The sequence below is a fragment of the Ambystoma mexicanum genome, chromosome 8, assembly GCF_040938575.1.
Source record: "Ambystoma mexicanum isolate Mex_15411 chromosome 8, UKY_AmexF1_1, whole genome shotgun sequence".
Taxonomy (NCBI): Eukaryota; Metazoa; Chordata; class Amphibia; order Caudata; family Ambystomatidae; genus Ambystoma; species Ambystoma mexicanum.
This window is the reverse complement of record NC_090929.1, coordinates 1730193725-1730214142: the sequence shown is the minus strand read 5'-3', so window position 1 is coordinate 1730214142 and position 20418 is coordinate 1730193725. Positions and strand designations below refer to the sequence as shown.

Here is a 20418-nt window from a genome sequence, read left to right as displayed (position 1 = left end):
GCCTGTGTGGCTTTAAACTTTGGATCTGTTTTCTGTGTCTTACTCCAAGATGCCCTCACACTAAACGTGAGAGAAAACAATGTGTAATACTGGATCTGCCTGTCTGTTGTGCTTAAAACCTCAGCCTTCATATCTGTTCTGATTTTCACTGAGAGACTCTAAACATGCAAACCATGCCAGATAGGTAAAAATAGCCGTAAGAGAGAAAACCACCAAGATGTCTGTCAGTCCACAGAGGCCATCATGTCTTGCACAGGATGATGGAAAGGTAGTGATACCATGTGCAACGATCAAAATGTGAAAGAAAGCACTTGTAGTTTCGAGCCTATGCAGACGATACTGTTATCATAGCTCGACCACCAAATGCCCTCCAGAAATTAATTGATACACACACTGATTTTATGACACATCTAGACTTGTATATCGACACAGCAAAATCAGTTGTTATGTATGGTGGGGAGAAGGAAACAATCTGGATGCGTGTGATGTACAGTAATGATTTTTTCATTCCAAGGGTGAACAGTTTGATTATTTGGGCATACGATTTGCAGAAAACTGGAAGAGTATGTCTCACACATTGAAACAACCAAAATGTCTCTGGCGTTGGGCGGGTCATTCCGTTATATGCAAATATGTCAGGGGAAACCGCTTGGAATGATTTTGAAGGTTTACAATGTACAGACTATGGCCGTGACTAATTGTAGGGCCTCATTGTGGGGGTATGAAAATGTAGCTACATTGCAGACCATAGAAAACAAGTTCTTTAAAAAGCTATTGCGCCTGCCTAGCTCGGCACCAGAGTATGCAGTCCATGCTGAGCTAGGAGCCAGGCACCTGCAAGATGGCTGGCCTCAGGCCCCATTAGACCATTGGTTGAGAATATGGTCAAACGCCAGAGCATTTGTAACACAAAATATAGTTTAATCCCTGTTACTTAGCGCTGCCTGGTGTAAGATACCGAGCTGAAGCATGTTTTAGTCTGTATAAGCAAGGTCAATGCCCCCAGTCTTTTTAGACCAGTAACCTTGTTGACTACCCTGGAGAGAAATGCGCACAAAATAAATCTCTACACTATTCTTAAAGAAGGTCGAGCATCTCGGGGAAGGTTTTTGGCCTCAAACAGGAAACATGCCATGAAAGTGGACTCTGTACAACCCTAGTGAGAATCCAGCTGATCGCTGGATTGTGTGCAGAGCACGTTTTCATCTCCTATTATTGCGAGAAAACTCAATGAATTGGCAGGGCTATGTTCAAGTTTCAGTGTCTCCATGTTGTGGTTTCCATAGCGAGGATCTTCTGCACTTTCTGCTGCGGTGTCCCTATTATAGGGACATTAGAAAACCGACATTGGGCCTCATTACAAGTTCGGCGGTAATCTGCCTGTGCTCGGCGGTTGCAGCCGGACTATGGCACTGTTTCTGGCGCCTGATTTCCCGGTGCCAAAGGACATTACAAGTCCCGGCGGATCGAGTAGTCAGGCGTCGGAAAATGTAAGTCCCCATTCATGGGAAGTCCCACAGGACTCCACAGGAATCGTGACTCAGAAGCACCAGCACCGTTGCTAGAGGTGCTGGTGCCGTTTTTGGCACATTTACCGCCGGCGGTATTAGCATGCAGTAATTGCACAGAAAATGCCCCATTGGGTCCAGTGGGAATGGGGTTTTCCCGTTATTGCCCAACTCGTTATCCGGAGGAAATAGCACCAGACCAGGTGGCGCTAACGCAATTAACGTTGGGCGGTTTCCTAGCAGTGTTACCTTCGGGATACCACCCAACCTCGTGATGAGGCCCACAGACTGATCTTTAGTTTTAGTTTCCTATATAGGGAAACTTTCTTTAGGCTAGGGACAGAAAGGCCTTTATCCAAGCTCTTTAATTTTAATAAAGCTGGCCGATATTGAAAATACTACCACTTTGTGTTTGCTCCTCATATCATGCAGAAGAAAACTTCTTCATAGCGCTAGGGAATGATCGGGGGAGGAAGGGAATAAGGGAGAGAACCACAAAGGGGGAAGAGTAAGTACATCATTCACAGCAGGCAACCGGCACATTCTCGAGGACTCTGTTCTGTAGTTAGTAAGACTATCAAGGTTGAGGCCAGGTGATTGGGGCGTCATTCACAGCAGTCAGCAGCCACATTCCTGAGCACCCTGTTCTTTCGTTGGTGAGACTGTCAAGGTTGAGGGCAGATGATTGGGGCATCATTCACAGCAGGCAGCAGCCACATTCCTGAGGACCGTGTTCTTTTGTTGGTAAGACGGTCAAGGTTGAGGGCAGATGATTGGGGCATCATTCACAGCAGGCAGCAGCCACATTCCTGAGGACTGTAGTTGGTAAGACTATCAAGGGTGAGGCCAGGTGATTGTGGCATCATTCACAGCAGACAGCAGCCACATTCCTGAGGGCCCTATTCTGTAGTCGGAAAGACTATCAAGGTTGAGGTCAGGTGATTGGGGCATCATTCACAGCAGACAGCAGCCACATTCCTGAGGGCCCTATTCTGTAGTCGGAAAGACTATCAAGGTTGAGGTCAGGTGATTGGGGCATCATTCACAGCAGGCAGCAGCCACATTCCTGAGGACGCTGTTCTGTAGTTGGTAAGACTATCAAGGTTGAGGCCAGGTGATTGGGGCATCATTCACTGCAGGCAGCAGCCACATTCCTGAGGACTCTGTAGTTGGTAAGACTGTCAAGGTTGAGGCCAGGTGATTGGGGCATCATTCACAGCAGGCGGCAGCCACATTCCTGATGACTCTGTAGTTGGTAAGACTATCAAGGTTGAGGCCAGGTGATTGGAGCATCATTCACAGCAGACAGGAGCCACATTCCTGAGGATCCTATTCTGTAGTCGGAAAGACTATCAAGGTTGAGGCTTGGTTATTGGAGCATTGTTCACAGCAGGCAGCAGCCACATTCCTGAGGACCCTATACTGTCATTGGTAACACTATCAAGGTCAATGCCAGGTGATTGGGGCGTTATTCAAAGCAGGCAGCAGCCACATTCCTAGGGACTCAGTTCTGTAGTGGGAAAGCCCCCTCTGATCCGTTCCTGTTGACTGTCCTTAAGGGCATTCTGCTTTGCATGACCTTAGTGACAGTGCCGATGCTTCAGTGAATCCATTCCTATGGGACTATGGGACTCCATGGGAATGGGGACTAACATTTTCCAGCACCTAGCTTCCGGTCCGAACAGGAAGCTAGGTGCCGGATATGGTGTTATGAGGTCAGCAACCAGCTGGTCACACCAGCGGGTTACCATCAACCTCGTAATAAGGCCCAATTTATTTAGTTACATGGAAAACGCTTCCTTCCTCCTATTTTCTTCATAAGAAAATTGTTTCCCTCACTGCGATATTCAGACTGGTGTAGATTCATGATTTAAATATTCTTTTCCATTCAGCACTTCATTTTCCATTCAGCGCTTCAGTAATGTTTAAGTTTAGTTTAGTTTATTTTATTTATAGAGCACACCTAACCCTGAAGCATTTGGCGCTTAAGCTTGATCGGAAGACATTGGTTACAGAAAGCACATGAAGCAGTTGACTTGTGTTACATATTAGGTCAACGAGCTAGACAAGCTAGACAGGTACAGTGTATACAGAGTAGGTTGAGAGATAGTTGTGCAGTTAGTCTGAGGCATGTAGATAAAAGATACAGTGAAGCAGTAATGATACAGTGAATATGATACGTCTATTCATACTGGTGTGTTACAGGATGTGGCATTTTATCACAGGTCCTGAGTGAAGAGCCAGGCTTTTGCTTCTTTTCTGAAGGACCAAAAAAAGGGTTCAGCTCTAAGTGTTGTGGGCATGGAATTCCAGAGCTTAGCTGCTAGTACCGGGAAGCTGGATCGGCCGGCTTTTTGTAGTTTGTATTTAGGAATGTTCAGACAATGTAGGTAGTTAAACATAGTGCGTATGGTCGATTGGTTCCTGGTGCATTTATCAACCAGGTATTTTGGTGCATTGTTAGATAGGCATTTGTGCATGATAACAAGAGTTCGAAGTGAGATTCTGGGCCTCATTACGACCCAGGCAGTAAGTTACCGCCTGGGTCGTACCCTTACCACCATGGTGTAAACTATGTTTACACCCTGGTGGATGGCGTATTTACCGCCCCATTCCAAGGTGAGTGGGGCGGTAAATCCCCATTTCCCATTTTACCCTTCCCCATTCCCATTTTTGCCCTATAGGGCATAATGCGAGTGGGGAAGGCGCTAATTACGCCACCGTAAATTACGGTGGCGTAATTAGCAACATGGTCCCTTAGCGCCATGGATTTTAACGCCTGCAAAAAGCAGGCGTTAAACTCACCATGGCGCTAAGGGACCTCGGAATCAGGCGTTAAGGGTCGGCGCCGTTTACGGCACCGTTAACCCCTTAACGCCTGATTCGTAATGAGGCCCTCTGTCTCGCACTGGGAGCCACTGTATGTCACGTCTAATTGCAGAGATGTGGTTAGTGTGAGGGATATTGGAGGGCAGATCTAAGTGCATTGTTTTGGAGCACTTGTAGTTTGTTCAAGTTCCATTTGTTGGAGCCTAGGTATAAGGTGGGAGAATCAAGGCTCTGGCTAGACTAATGCAGCTGTTAGAGGAGATAAATGGTTTGGAGGCATTTATCAATTTGGTGCTGTATGCGGTAGCTGACGCAGTTGTATTGACTTGCTTAGTGAGGGAGAGGGTGGAATCCAGGTAAACGCCTATACTTTTGACCTCGCTGGAGACTTTAATGATGCTCCCATCAATGTTGAAGGATTTGTAGTGGGTGTCTAGCTTGTTCAGATGGGGATGCGAGTCTATGAGGAGAAGCTCGGTTTTATCATTCAGGCAGAGGCCAAGGGGGGCCATTCATTTGAATCTTTCTCGTAGCAGCCCGTAAGAGTGATGAAGTTGTCCAGGTGGTCGAACAGGAGTTTCGTAAAGAAGAAAAGCCAAAACTATAGCCCACTATGAGGCATTTTTAGTAAAGGATTTGGAAGGTGCAAGGGGGGTCTACAACTCCCTGAGGATGGTAAATACTTCTTTTGAACCTGATTTGGCATTTTGGATTCTAGCGTTATATGGCTCCCTTTTGGTGTTTAGGATGGCAGATTTGTATAGGGAGGTCGCGGTTGTGAACGTTTCCTTATTTAAGTCAGAGGGTGTTTTTTTCCAGTGGGCTTCGGAGGAACTTTTGGTGCTGCGTAAGGTTTTTAACTCTGTGGAGAACCACTTGTTTAGGTGGGCTATAGTTTTGGCTTTTCTTCGTTTTAGCGGAGCGACTTTGTTTAAGGCCTGTGATACTGTATGGTTATACAGATCCATGAGCAAAGATGGTTGCTTGTTTGAGCTATTAGTCAGGTTGGTAATGGGCTGTAGCAGGGGTAGGAGGTTGTCAATAGTGATGTTCCTCATATTTCTGGATAGGGCTTGCGGTGCTAAGATGATATTAGGTTTAGGCGGTAAACTGTCCTGTATCGTAAATGAGATGCAGTGATGGTCTGACCAAACACAGGGCAAGTTGGCAATGATCTTGGTGGTGCAGTTTATGTCTGCCAGCCAATCTAGGGTTCTTCCCTTGTTGTGAGTTGGGCCGCTGACACAGTGTTCAAAGCTAAGCTGTGAGAGGGTGTTCTCAACGGCTATTGCATTGATATCATTAGCATAATGAAGGCCTAGATTGAAGTCCCCTAATATTATTTGGGAGCAAGGTTTGGTGTTACGCGAAAGGAGTAGAGTGATGTCTTCCTCGAAGGAGGTAATTGTGCCAGGAGGTCGATAAAGGAGATGTAATGAGAGAGTACGTGAGGTTGACAAAGGGAGTTTGTCTGAAAGAAGTTCACCAGATGGGAAGGGTTCTTTGGTCATCTCTCAGAGGCCTAGTTGGTTTTTTGCAATGAATGCAACTCCTCCACCTCTGCTGGCATCTCTGTCAGCTCTGATGAGGGTGTAGTTCTCTGGAAGGGCTAAGGACAGAGTTGGGAAAGCGGCTGAATGAAGCCAGGTTTCTGCGTTTTCCAGAAAGTCAAGATGATTGAAGGTGATGAGGTCAGCAACGTCTAGGGCGTGGGCAGCAAGTGATCTCGCATTGATGAGTGCTCCTTTGATGTGAGGCAACTCGGGGGTGGGTGTAATAGTATCAGCGGATGTGGTTACTTGTGGTACAGGGGAGTTAGTGATGTTGTTAAGGTCACTCTTAACTTCTGTGGTGATGGTGGGAATTGATTCGCACTTTCAGGTGGGTTTGTGAAGAGTGTTCACCATCCCTGTTAGTCTGAAGCGAGAACATAGTCTGACATTTCTGAAACTCAAGGAGCATGGTTGGTTGGGCTTGGGCTGGGAGGCGTAGAGATGATTCCATTTTAAAGGAGCGATGGGGCAATGGCCCCTGGCATCTGAATGGTTCTAGTCGCAGGGCAATGGTAGGTTAAGAGGTGGAAGGAACCTAGTGGGTTCTATGGTGTTAAGTAATGGTAGGAAAGTAGCCATGGTTAAGGTAACTTTACGTAAGGTTGCCATGTGTGTGGAGGGGCAGGCAGAGCAAGCTGTTGTGCCTTCTAGTAACTGTTTTTGACAGTGGTGATAATCACAAACCGGATAGGTAGATGTGGCAAGCTATAAGGTTAGAAACCTAGGCCAGTGTGGGGGTTTGGGTGAGGAGGCAACATTCAATATAGGGTGCTAGTGAGTAACTGGGTGCAACATTCAATATTGGGTGCTAGTGAGTAACTGGGTGCAACATTCAATATTAGGTGCTAGAGAGCAACAGGGTGTAACATTCAATATTGGGTGCTAGTGAGTAACTGGGTGCAACATTCAATATTGGTGCAAGTGAGTAACAGTGAATAAAGGTTGTAAAGTAACTTTGTTGTTCTTGTTCAATTTGCTACACATTGTAATCTGTCTTTATAAATGCTCTTAGATCTTGGAAAACGTGCTTTACACAACCACTCTATAACAAAGTATTTACTCTGCTTTTAAAGTTAACACGTGTTAATGTTTGCCGTTTCATCTAATCGGAGACCTTTGAAAATGTGCCTTTCATTCACGCGACCACCTTGATACAAAATATCCTTATGCGCAGCTTCAAACACTCGCATAGCGGGTTTCGGTTTGTCTAGGAACTCACTGGTTGCTTTGATGCGAGTTCCTGCAGCACAAATCTTCCAGCCTTTAGGTCTTTGCATCAGGGTTCCACCTCTTGCCACTAAGGCCCTCATGGGTCGGGTCTGATCCCAGGAGAATGAGCACCTTGAGCAATAGAAAAAGGATCAGCCTCCCAGCACGTCTCCCCTTTCATGCCTCCTTCGATTCCGCAGAGCCCAAGCTCCTGGGCCACTCCTCCATGAACCACATGCATGATGCACACAGACAGCTCCTTGCTGTTCTTCTTGGCCTCTCTGCTGCTGCAAGTTCACCGCCCCTGCTCCCATCACCATTCCCTCTCTACCACTCATTTGGCAGGGCTTTTTATACACCTGCAGCCCTTTAACAGGCTGCAGGTGCAGGTACACAATCAGCCCTGCTTGACCATCATTAAGGGGAAATAACCGACCTCTACTGTTCTCAGCAGACCTCCTCTTCGTCCCAGTACCAAAGTGGTGTAAGCAACTAGTCTGCATTACTCCCAGTTGCCTCTTCCTCGTCTCAAGTACTTTTTGTAGTTATATAGGAAGAAGTCAAGGGAGTTGGTTTGTAATACCCCATGAAGACGAGGAAAGGGTTGGTTTGGCCATTCTTAGGGAAAGGGGGATACCATGTCTCTCCCAAGGGAATCCCACTTCCAGTCCCCACAGTCCTTCCACCCAGGTGATCGTCCCTATGCTCGTCCACCCCAGGGTCGGGATCAAGGAGCAATGGCCTTTCCCTGGTCACCTGTGCAGAGGATCCATGGGGAATAGGAGGTAGAATACCCTCAGGTTTCTCACAGCAGTCAGAGTGATTTTTGTTTGTTTGAATCTTTTCTGGCATTCAGTGCACGAAGTATGTTTCTCCCATTGGATTCTCTCATTTACATCCACTTTGAATTCACACCTGAACCATATTTGACTTTCCGACCAATGAAAAGATAGCCCACACCTTTGTGGATTCTCTCGGGCACAGCTAGCATTAACTGCTTACTTAAGCTTTTCTGAGATTTAGAGCCATGATGAGGTTTGTATCCAGTGTGTGTTCTTTCATGTCGAGTTAAACTGCTTTTATTAATGTAACTTTACTGGCATTCTGAACAACTGTAGTGTTTCTTTCCTGTCTGTGTTTACTCGTGCTCAGTCAGCTTGCATTTGTGAATGAAGACTTTTTGACATTCAGAGCAATGATAAGGTTTTTCTCCTGTGTGTGTGGTTTCATGCTCATTTAGAATGCTTTGGTGCAGATAGAGCACTGGTAAGATGTTTCACCTAAGTGTATTCTCTAATGTTCAGTCAGTTTGCTTTAGCGATAGAATCATTTTTGCCACTGAAAGCAATGATAGAGTTTTTCTCTTGTGTTGTGGTTTCATGCTCATTTAGAGTGCTTGGATGTCTGAAACCCTTTGGACATTTGGAACACTGATAAGGTTCTCTCCTGTGTATGTCCTTTCATGTACAGTTAGACGGCTTTTCTACTTTTAAACTTTTTCACATTCAGAGCAATGAGAAGGGTGCTCTCTTGTGTGTGCTATCCCACGTTTGATTACATCGCTTTGATCACAAAAGCTTTTTTGACACACAGCACAATGATAAGGTTTTTCTCCAGTGTGTTTGCTTTTATGTTCAGCGAGACTGCTACTCTGACTGAAACACCTTTGAAATTCATAGCATTGATACAGTTTGTCTCCTGTATGTATTCCCTCACGTTCAGTCAGCTTGCTTTTGCGGTAGAGGTCTTTCTGCCATTCAGAGAAATTATGCATTTTTTCCTCTTTTGCACAATGTTTCATGTTCATTTAGAGTGCTTTACTTTGGATATTTGGAGCACTAGTATGGTTTTCCTCCTGTGTGTTTTCTTGTTAGTTAGAATGTTGTTATTTCTGCCATTCAGACCAAGGATTAGGTTGTTTCTGTTGTGTATGTTCTCTTGTGGCTAGCTAGACTGCCTTTATTGTGGAAGCTTTTCTGGCATTCAGAGCAAGGATATGGGTTTTCTCCTGTGTGTGTTCTCTTTGGGCTAGCTAGACTGCTTTTATTATGGAAGCTTTTCTGGCATTCAGAGCAAGGATATGAGGTTTCGCCTGTGTGTGTTCTCTTGTGGCTAGGTAGACTGCTTTTATTATGGAAGCTTTTCTGGCATTCAGAGCAAGGATATGGGTTTTCTCCTGTGTGTGTTCTCTTGTGGCTAGCTAGACTGCTTTCATTATGGAAGCTTTTCTGGCCTTCAGAGCAAGGATATGGGTTTTCTCCTCTGTGTGTTCTCTTGTGGCTAGCTAGACTGCTTTTATAATGGTAGCTTTTCTGACATTCAGAGCAAGGATATGGGGTTTCTCCTGTGTGTGTTCTCTTGTGGCTAGCTAGACTGCTTTTATTATGGATGTTTTTCTGCCATTCAGAGCAAGGATATGGGGTTTCTCCTGTGTGTGTTCCCTTGTGGCTAGCTAGACTGCTTTTATTACCAAAGATTTTCTGGCATTCAGAGCAATGATACATGTTTTTTCTCCTGCGTGTGTTCTCTTGTGGTTAGCTAGACTGCTTTTTTTACTGAAGACTCTCTGGCATTCAGAGCAGCGATGAGGTGTTTCTCCCACATGGGTTCTCTCGTGTCTAGTTAGATTTCCTTTATCACTAAAGCTTTTTTGACATACAGCACAATGATAAGGTTTTTCTCCTGTGTGTGTTCTCTGGTGGCTAGCTAGACTGCTTTTATTATGGAAGCTTTTCTGGCACTCCGAGCAAGGATATGGGTTTTCACCTGTGTGGGTTCCCTTGTGTTTAGCTAGACTGCTTTTATTACTGAAGCTTTTCTGGCATTCCGAACAATGATAAGGTTTTTCTCCCAAGTGGGTTCTCTCATGTTTAGTTAGATAACCTTTATCACTAAAGCTTTTTTGACAGATGGCACAATGATAAGGTTTTTCTCCAGTGTGTTTTCTTTTATGCAGAGCTAGGCTGCTCTTCTGACTGAAACACCTTTGACATTCAGAGCACTGATAAGGTTTTTCTCCTGTGTGTTTCCTTTCATGCAGATTTAGAAAGATTTTCCGACTGAAAGCCTTTTGACATTCAGAGCACTCATACGGTTTTTCTCCAGTGTGCATTCTCTCATGAATAGTCAGATAGCTTTTCCTCTTGAAACTCCTTTCACATTCAGAGCAATGATAAGGGTTTTCTCCCGTGTGGGTTCTCTCATGTAGAGTTAAACTTCTTTTATCACTGAAGCCCTTTTTACATTCAGAGCAATCATAAGGTTTTTCTCCAGTGTGGGTTCTCTCATGCGCAGCTAGACTATCTTTTCGACTGAAGCATATCCTACATTCTGAGCATTGATATGGTTTTTCTCCAGTGTGTCTTCGCTCATGTAGAGTTAGGCTGATTTTCTGATTGAAGCATTTTTTACATTCAGAGCATTGGTAAGGCTTTACTCCAGTGTGCATTCTCTCATGCAGAGTCAAATACATTTTATGACTGAAACTTGTTTGACATTCAGAACACTGATATGGTTTTTCTCCAGTGTGTTCTCTTTGATGGAGATTTAGATCGTATTTCTTAAAGAAGCGTTTTTGACATTCAGTGCACTGATAAGGTTTTTCTCCATTGTGTCTTCTGCAATGTACAATTAGATTGCTTTTCTGACTGAAACATTTTTGACATTTAGAACACTGATACGGTTTTATCCCAGTGTGTGTTCGCTCATGTATAGGCAGACAGCGTTTGTCACTGAAGCTTTTCTGACAGTCAGTGCACTGATAAGGTTTTTCCCCAGTGTGCGTTCGCTCATGTATAGTCAGACTGCGTTTTTCACTGAAGCTTTTCTGGCATTCAGTGCACTGATAAGGCTTCTCTCCTCTGTGTGTTATCTCATGTACAGTTAGATTGCTTTTGTCGCTGAAGCATTTCTGGCATCCAGAACATGGATAACGTTTTAGTTGGGAGTTGGTGTCTCCAAGGTTGGCTGTATTTAGCAAACCTGCCATGACAAGAATTTGAGTTATAACATGTCTTGATATCAATTTCTCGTTCTCCTTTATTCCTTGATTGTGTCTGACTTCACGTCCTTGTAGCGTTGATAGCAGTCACATGTGTGAGCACTGCAGTTGAACCGCAAATGTTTTTTGATCAGTAAGGTCTGCACATACAACCTCTTCAATGTGTCATTTAAATGCAACTATTTTATAGTAGAAGCCATTTTAGGGGCAGCACACTGATTAGGGTTTTTGTCAGTGTTATTATGTCAAGGTTAGCTGTATTTCTGCACATATGCATTGATGGAAACACATTGTGCATGGGTCTTCAAACAGGTACCATCGGACCCAAGTTTCAAATAAGAATTTCTTATGTACAGGGCAGATTTGTTTCATCTATTTACAATCTTCTGTGCATAACAAGTAGTCTTGTTTAACTGAATGTTGCCATATGTCTATTACTCGCCTTATGCCTTAATTCATCTGGATGCTTTCATTATGTGTAAGACTCCTTTTATTCCGCATTGCGATGCACAATGCAATGTACAGAATAGACATTATTTTCAGAGTCAGTAGCTTTCTCCACTCTGGGATTGTAGAAGAATGTTCATGTTTCTAGATATGTGTCATCTTCAGGGTCTTTCAGCCATGTATTTTCAAAGTGTTGCACTTTGAAAGCAGGTCGCTGAATCTTCATCTTGCTTTTCCTGCCCATGCTTCAGTCACCTGTGAATATAAAAGGACAGATTATCTTTGTAAATATAGAAGAGTGCATACAAATAACATGGAAAGTGGTTTCAGTGGAGAAAAGTAGTAATTTGAAAGGTGATTGTAATTATAATATAATCATTCTTTTATAAAAACGCCCCTAATACCAAAGATTGGTTTCTAAGCGCTGGATCGGGATTCCAGATCTAGAGAATGTCAGATTGCTTCAATAACTCACAGACTCAGAAAGGTGGTTCAATGGTTTTTATTTTTCAATGTGTAAAAATTATGATTTTTTCTCTGGTCAGGCTGCAGGTCATCTCCACTAATGGACTTCCATCTCCCAACTTGCAGTGGGCTCCCTCTACCCTAACCCAGGCATCCCTAAACCCCAGGCTTTCCAACTAGTGATCAGTAAAACCTACTATCTAACGCTAGGTGTCGGTGAGGCTCTTAAGGCAAAAGCCTCATCCATCTGGCTCCCTCTGAGCATCTTCCACGGGTACCCTGACTCAACACTTCCCCCGGTTTCTCAATAAATGTATATTTGCACAAGTTGCGCCCGGATGCCCCTGGGCCGGATGGTGCGCGTTATCAATAAACAAAATACAAATACAAATAGAAACTGTTGGTTCAAGTGTGCCAATATCTGACACTCTGGTATAAATAACCACTCTCAATTGCTCACTTCCTCTCCTCTCCCTGATTGTGCTACTCCCTCTGTTCTACTCTTTCTTTCCATCTCTTGTCCTTCCTCACTTCTTCCAGTCTTCCTCCCACTCCTCCTCAGTCCCTCCTTTCCCCACAACCTCCATCCGCTCTTCTTTCCTCATCCCTATTCTCTCCTCTACCAGCTCTCCTCTCCCCTCCGCTCCCCTCTCTATATCCCTCTTCTCACCTCTCCCCTACACACAATCCTCCAGCTAAGCACCTATGTCCTATTACCACACTCTCTCCACCTATCTCTGCCAACTAACCCCTTCTGCTTCACTCTGCCCTCACCACTACTCCCCACTACCGACTGGAATTCTCTCAGGACCCACCTACTATACAGTCGATCACCCCCACCTTCCCTGCCTAACCCCCTATGCTTTCTCTCCTCTTCCCTCTCTATATCCCTCTTCTCACCTCTCCCCTACACACAATCCTCCAGCTATGCCTCTATGCCCTATTACCACACACACTCCACTCCGCAAACTAACCCCTTCTGCTTCACTCTGCCCTCACCACTACTCCCCACTACCGACTGGAATTCTCTCAGGACCCACCTACTATACAGTCGATCACCCCCACCTTCCCTGCCTAACCCCCTATGCTTTCTCTCCTCCTCTCCATTTTCACTCTCTTTTTACCACCCCTCTTCTCACCCTACACTACTTACAACTGGTATTTCTCGCACAACCAATATCTCACCTTTACTCTGACCAACTCTGACACCAACTCTTCAGCCATCCGCTCCACTGTGTGTAATCTCTACGTCCTCCTCCACACCTCCTGACCTCACCTCTACAATTCACACTCTATCTCTCTTTCACTCTCTTTCCATATGGTTTTCTTCCTAGTTGTATCTCCCCCTCACCCCCTCACCTTCCATTGGTTTCAGCATTCGCCAGACTCTATGGGGCAAACTGTGGCTATTATTTCCCCAGAGGTTCATTTAGCACCACCCCATTTAATCTCCATGCTCAAGGTAGCCACCAGGAGCTCAGGCTGCTTGTGTTCCTTGCGGCTTTATGTGTTGGTGAGTTTTGCTTCATATTTGGTTTGGGGACCATGGGCCTCATTAGGAGTTTGCAGATCCGGAAACAAGGGTGCTGGTAAGTATACCGGATCAGCAAACCCAGAGTCTGCCTGCTGTGGCCACGGTAGGCAGGCTTGTCACGGGAGCACAGGCACCGTTGCTAATGGTGCTCCTGTGTCCCCACTCCCATAGAGTCCAATAGGACTCTATGGGAATGGGGACTAACAATTAGCCGGCGCCTGACTTCCTGGGCCGCCGGACTCGTAATGAGCCGGTGGCACCAGGAAGTCAGGCGCTGGTAAATTATTACAGGTCCGGCAGCAACCTGCTGGTAGCACCTGCAGGGTTATTGCCAGACCCGTAATGAGGCCCCATGTCTGTGTCCCCTGCAGTCTCTTCTCACTCGGAGTTTATTTTCTGTTGCTCCACCATTTGCCCGGGGCCCATCTGGGTTTGGTAGATTGGGTCTCTCATCTCTTTTTGGCAGGAAAAATCCCAAACTGCAGCAAGCCATCTTCTAAGAAACCAACCATGGTGTATTCCTACATTAATCTTCCTGCAGAAGCAGTCAAAGTAATATTTCTGGGTCTTTGCTTCCTTTTAAAACCTTCCATTAAGCAATGTTGTGAACTGCAGAGAACGCAGTAGCCAGTGTTTGCATACTATGCTGGGAGATCCTATAGACAATCTCAGTCTCGGGAAGCAGGAAATACAACACGTTAATAAACAGCACACAAAGGTTGCATGTGTGAATACACCGGAAGCCAGCATAGTTCATTTAAGCTACACATTTCTGGAATGTTATTTTCAGGTACCAACTTTTCTGCATTGTCAGAAGAACCTTAAGCACTTATTTGAAAATCATTTGACAGTTTTCCCGTTTCTTCCTGCTTCTGGTCTGTAATGAGGATTGAAAATGCTCAGATTACTTACCGGCAATCTTCATTACTCCTAGTCCTTCTCTTCCTCGTCCCAGCACATATTCATGAGGGGTCCCACCTACATACAGGAACCCTCTTTCTATTTCTAAAATCTTCAGGCCCTCCCCCTCCACCTCCCACCTGCGGGCATGACAGACCGCCTTCCCCAAGACCCAACAGTACCTAACACTGCCCAATGGGCCTATTCAACACGGGGAAGGGAGAGGAAGGACACTTGTGCTGGGAGGAGGAAGAGAAGGACTAGGAGTAATGAGGATTAGAGAAGAGCAAGAGACAGCAGCGACCAAGACCGAGAGCTCTCATGGCGGTTGACACACGCCACAGTGGCAGTATTGTCAAAGCGGAGAAGAATAGCCTGCCCCGCCAAGCCTGGGCAAAAAGATCTCAGAGACTTGAAGGCTGCCAAGAGCTACCTCTAGTTGGAGGACCTGGCTGCGTCAACCTTGGACTACTTCTCCTGCACTTCCTGACCCAGGGCCACCGCCCCCCTCTCCTCACCCCACCAACTGTGGTAACACTGATCGGCGAGGGTGGACAAAGCGGGAACCCCCAACAACAGATTGGGCAGGTGCACCCAAAGAAGCTGTACTCTGAGGGAGGGACCCACCGGGATAGGAGCCTCAAAGTCCAGAGACGACTCCTTCCAGAACCTGTGGATATAGAGCAACAGGGGGACGTAGGTGAAGTCTCGTCCAGGGAACAAGTTAGACACATGCCGCCATGTACCCCTGTGCCTGAAGAAAGTCCCTGGTCGGCGCTGACTCCCAGCCCAGAAGATGTACCAGGCAATCCTGCAGCGTCCGAGCTCTGTCAAGGGGAAGAAGAACAGACCCCCCCCACACTCCCCACAGTCCAAAACCTGGCCCTAATGATCTGAAGGTCCTGTGAGGGCTGGAGATGGGACTTCATAAGGTTTATGAGAAACCCCAGCGAGGTCAGCAGAGCCCAAGCAGGCTCCAGGTGTCGCAGCAGAAGAACCCTCGACAGGGCCTTCAGGAGCCAGACGTCGAGGTACGGGAATACTTGAATCCGCTGAAGGTGCACAGCACCAACGACCGGCCCCAGAACCTTCAAGACCCGGGGAACTGACTTCAGAACAAAGGGCAAGGTCCGAATTGGAAATTATCCTTGCCCACGGCAAACCTGGGAAACTCCTGATGGGCCGACCAAATAGGAACGTGGAAGTAGGTGTCCTGAAGATCCAGGGAAACCAGGAAATCCGAGCCCTTCATCAGAGGAATGACCCGCTGAAGACACTCCCTTTTGAACCTCCGAGTCAGAATGTGCCAGTTCAAGACTTTTAGGTCTATAATTAGATAGAGGAACCTTGAAGGTTTGGGCACCAGAAGACAATCGAGTAAACCCCCAAACCGAGGCACCCACCGAAGGACCCGCTTGGAGCGAAGTTGAAGTTCCTGGAGTGTCTGCTGCATAGCCAACCTCTTGACAGGGCACCTGGGCAGAGGAGTCCAGACCAGACCAGACGGAACAGGAGGGGAGACCCATTCCAACTTGTATCCCCATCTCACCAGCCGCTTGACCCAGGCATCCCCCGAGAGCCGGGACCATTGCTTTCAAAAGAATGTCAGGTGGCCCCCGACAGGCCCAGCGCCAGGACTTCTGCTGGCAAGGGGGAGCAGGTGGGGGGGGGAACAGGACCTGAGCTTACGCAGCTGGCCAGCATGTTTTTCATGGCAATAGACTTCTGGCGGGTGTCCGTCTTCCAATCCCGGGTAAGAACGTGTCAACGAACCCCCCCATGATGTAACCCATGGACATGGCGGCCGCCTTCACACCATCATACGCCAAGTCCAACAAAAACTCCACCTGAGACTTGACAGACATGCAAAAAGGGTGCAGGATCTCAGTCCTCCCCAGCCGCTTTCAGGGCAGATTTTAGACTCCCAAGGGCAGCCTCCGCCGTGTACGAGGAATAAGTTGCAGCACTTCAAGCCAGATGCACCCCACCATAAGCCTTTCTCCAGGAGGCATCCACTTTACGATCCGCAGGCTCCCGCAGAGAATCGTTGAGGCCAAGGATGACCTCCCCACCAGACTGGGAATGAGGTCATCCACCAAAACCACCTGCAGCAGGGCCACCTCCCCCACTGCAAGGGATACAGCTTGGCAAGGAACCTGGGAACAACTGACTTGTCTGTATCAACCCACACCCTCAGAAGCGGGAGACCCTTCTTGCGAGGGCATTTAAACTGGGGTGGAGTGGGCCGAACCCCCACCAGCCAGAGCAGATGGGGGCTCAGAGTCCGGAAACCCCATAGAAAGGGACACTTGAAGCAGAACGTCCGCTGTGGCTTCCTTGCCTAGGTACTTGCCCTTGAATTCTGCTGGCCTCTGGGAATCCCCCAGGCTGTAGGAAGAGCCGTCCGAATATGAGGAGGAGGAAGGGGCCACCCACCTTCCATAATGAGGCTGAATTAATTCCTTTTCCGGCATGGCTCACCGAAAAACACGCAGGAGCCAATCCTCAGGAACCCTACCCCACCACCCCCTGCCTCTTAGAAGGAGGACGGGAGCAGGAAGAAGATTATGAAGGTGAAGGAGAGAGGGGCTCCGTATGGCGAGATTTAGAGGAGCTCTTCCCATGGTACCAGTACAAAAACACAGAAGCTGGGCCCACCAGCAGATAGGAGCATCCACGGAGGAGAAAACAGACAGCCTCCTCGAGGCCCCTGCACACTTATAAACCTGCAGCAGGAAAAATCCTGGTTGCTAGGCAACCCAACCCAGCCCGGGAGGCCAGGTGCATACAATCACAGAGCACGTCCCCGCCCCCACTCCTGCTTACCTTTGCCCGGGCGAAGAACACCTTGGGCTAGCTAAGCAGCTCCGGAGGGCGAGCCGCGTCACAAAGCCCCACCGACCCTGCCCCACCGACCTCGCCCCCCGGACATGGGCAGGCAACCTCGACCAGCCAGAGGCGGTAGGAGGGACCAGGCACCCCGCCCACACTCAACAGGGGGGCCTGCTCTGCAGGGTCCCCCCGGAGAGACATCCGCCAACTCAAGCCGGTCCCTGCCCTGCAAGGGACCCATGACGCGGCAGGAAAACACCAACAAATCCTCTCACCTGGCTATGCTGAGGGAGGGGACGGGGAGGAGAGAAGAAAACAGAGTCTCTGCCCACAGGCAGGAAAAAACAAACTGTTGGGTCTTGGGGAAGGCGGGCAGTTACGCCCGGAGGCAGGAGGGGGCAGGCTGAAGATTTTATAAATAGAAAGAGTTCCTCTAAGGAGGTGGGACATCTCATTGATAAGTGCTAGGACGAGGATGAGTGGAAGTAATGACCTTTACAGATTTAGCATTGTACATTTCTTGTACAGCGCACCAATCGTTAAGCCAGGTCATGATATAAAACATTATCTTCATTATTATATAAAATATGTCAGATTCAAAAGTAAGGATGGAACGTATAGTTTGATGGTAGCATTACATTTTTGAAGGGCAAAAGTATTTTTTTAAACTTCAATATTATTGACTGAATTGGTTCCAGTGAAGAGAATTGGGTTGGGAGATGGGAAACCCATTCAGGTTCCCAAGCTTAAGTCCATGAGAGGCACCACAAGAGATGGTGTGAAGAAATCAAATTCTGGCTATAAAACACACAGGGAGCAAAAGCTTCTATATTCTTACCCTAAGCATCTACCACAACTTTGCCAAGAGGTGTTAAATCAAATGTTGAATGGACACAAGTGGGTAGTTTATTCTATTTTTCATTAAGTGTGTTACAGTTAATTAATAACTTTTCACACTGTTCATACGAACAATAAAATATTATCGGCCTTATCACGCGTTGGGCAATATCCCAGCGATAATACTGCTGGGATACCGCCCCACGCTAATAGCGATACTGCAACTCGGTCCAGTGCAATTTGCACCGGATCATGATTTGCGGGGGGGGGGCGCGCACTCTTAGGTAAATCCCCATTCCCGATTGGGTCAATGGGGTTGGGGAGCGCCATCAACGCTGGAGGTAATAGTGCAAGCGGTAATAGTGCCAAAAAACAGACCAAAAATGGTCTTTTACCTCCAGCAATAAAGCTGGATTTGGCCAGCCCTTAAAAGGCAGTGGTAATACCGTTACCGCCGCATTCAAGGGCTCAGGCCAAACTCACGATTAGGCCCCATGTACTGTGAGGGTCAGAAGAAGGACACAGACACTTTTAAGTAAGGTTTAATAAATAAATCAAAAGGCCTAGCTATCCCTATGGCTATGGGATGTTCCCTCCATAAAGAATAACCAAGGTGCTCGTCAGTCGTCTTTTCTCAATGTCCAAAAAGAATAGGTCCTCTGTCCAAAACTACTATCTGGCCCTAAAACGATGGTAACAAAATAAACGCAGGAGAATGACTCCATTCTATTGCTCCATGCTTCTAGCACTTGTCTCTTCGAGAATGTTCTCTTCTTTGGCAACTCTCCATCAGTTCAAAGAAGTCTTTTCTCACATTAGACAATTTACATTCTACTTTTGGCAATTCTTTGCTTTGTTTAACTTGTTTGGTTGTATAGGCTATGAGGGCCTTTAACTCCTGATATTCTCGCTTTCTTATCTTGCGCTCTTCTAATTTGGGTATCTCACATGTTTTGGCTTCTTCCCATGCTAGGGATACATTCCTTGGTTTATCCCCCTCTGTGAGGCTTTCTTTATCTCTCTTTTACTCAAAGTAATCAAGTTCATTGGCCTTCACTCACTTTCATTCACCTCCCTCATTGGGAACGTTATTCTTTCTTTCCTAATATTAGTGCAGTTCCGTTTTAGTAAACGTATTTTATCTCCACTTTCATCCCCTTCAGGGAACAGTCTTGTTCATGTTCTCCAACTTATCACAGTTCACCTTTATCAACAATAATTCACTTGCACTCAACTCTCCTTCATTGAGAGATAAGGGTTTTGTGCTTATTTCATCACAGCTCCAAAACAATCACTTTTCTTTCTCATTTTTATTGAGACAAGTTATTCTGTTTGTACAATACTCTTTGCTATTCTTCCCGTGCCTCGCCAGACCCCTTTTTACCTTCATTCTCATTAGGAAATGGCCTTGGTGATCTTGCGGGTCTGGCGTTGGTTCGTTTTCTTCGCTGCACTTGCAAGCAAGCTTTCCCAGGGTCTCTCCACAGCAGTCCTCGCACTTCTTCTAGTTTCCTTGATCGGTCGCCAGTGAGCCATGTTGCTTGTAGCGACTTCCGTTGGATGGTCTTGGCATTGTTGCATGGGCAAGCTGCCTAACCTTATTCGCACAGGGTCACGCCACCACCAATTCTCCTCCTCTCAGGCTCTCGGGTATACTGACCATTCAGCGTCCGTTCGATTGATTCCCATCAAGTTTGGAATTTGCGGTTTCCACGTAGCTCAGAGGCTCTGCCTCTTCCCAGGTTCATGTCACCTGGGAACCTCCCCTACTTGGATCAACACTCCTCTCTCTCCCATCCTCTCTCTCCCCCTCTTTGTCCTCGATCTCATCCTCTACATCACAAGCATTCTTCGTACAATCCACTCATCTCAGTGGATTGGTTACATTTCCTTAAAGAGACATTTTCTCGTTCTCTTGAAGAATAGCATCCTTTAGCCTCTTTTTCAGACCAGTCTTGATACTTGACACGATTTGGAAGTCCTATGTAGGCCATTATCTTTACTGGTGAAGGGAGTTCCTCAAAGGAACAGGAGTCCTTGTCCCCAATGGGGAAGTCTCTCCTGCGAGGTCCCACTCGTCTGGACCCCTAGGGGGGACGTTGCAGAGTGGACTCACCTGTATAGCCTCACAGGGGGGCGGGGGACTACCCCTTGGGGAAAAGGGATGCATTCCCTTCATTCTTCACAGCGGAAGGCCATACATTTCAATGGGAATAATCAAGGAGCAAGGATATCACCTTTCACTTGGGTTCTCACATAGGTGAATAATGGGTGCACTGCAAACCAGATCGAGGAAGTGACACA

General features: G+C 46.8%; 1 protein-coding gene across 1 annotated transcript in view; it reads right to left on the bottom strand.

Annotated features, from left to right (window-relative positions):
- Window positions 1-3427: 3427 nt before the first annotated feature.
- LOC138473375 (zinc finger protein 84-like) overlaps window positions 3428-20418 on the bottom strand; it is a 145073-nt gene continuing 128082 nt past the window's right edge. The window contains exon 2 of the mRNA XM_069612068.1: window positions 3428-11801. Within this exon, the coding sequence (XP_069468169.1) occupies window positions 9552-11087 (1536 nt within the window). The 5' untranslated portion in view covers window positions 11088-11801 and the 3' untranslated portion in view covers window positions 3428-9551. The remainder of the gene's footprint in view (window positions 11802-20418) is intronic.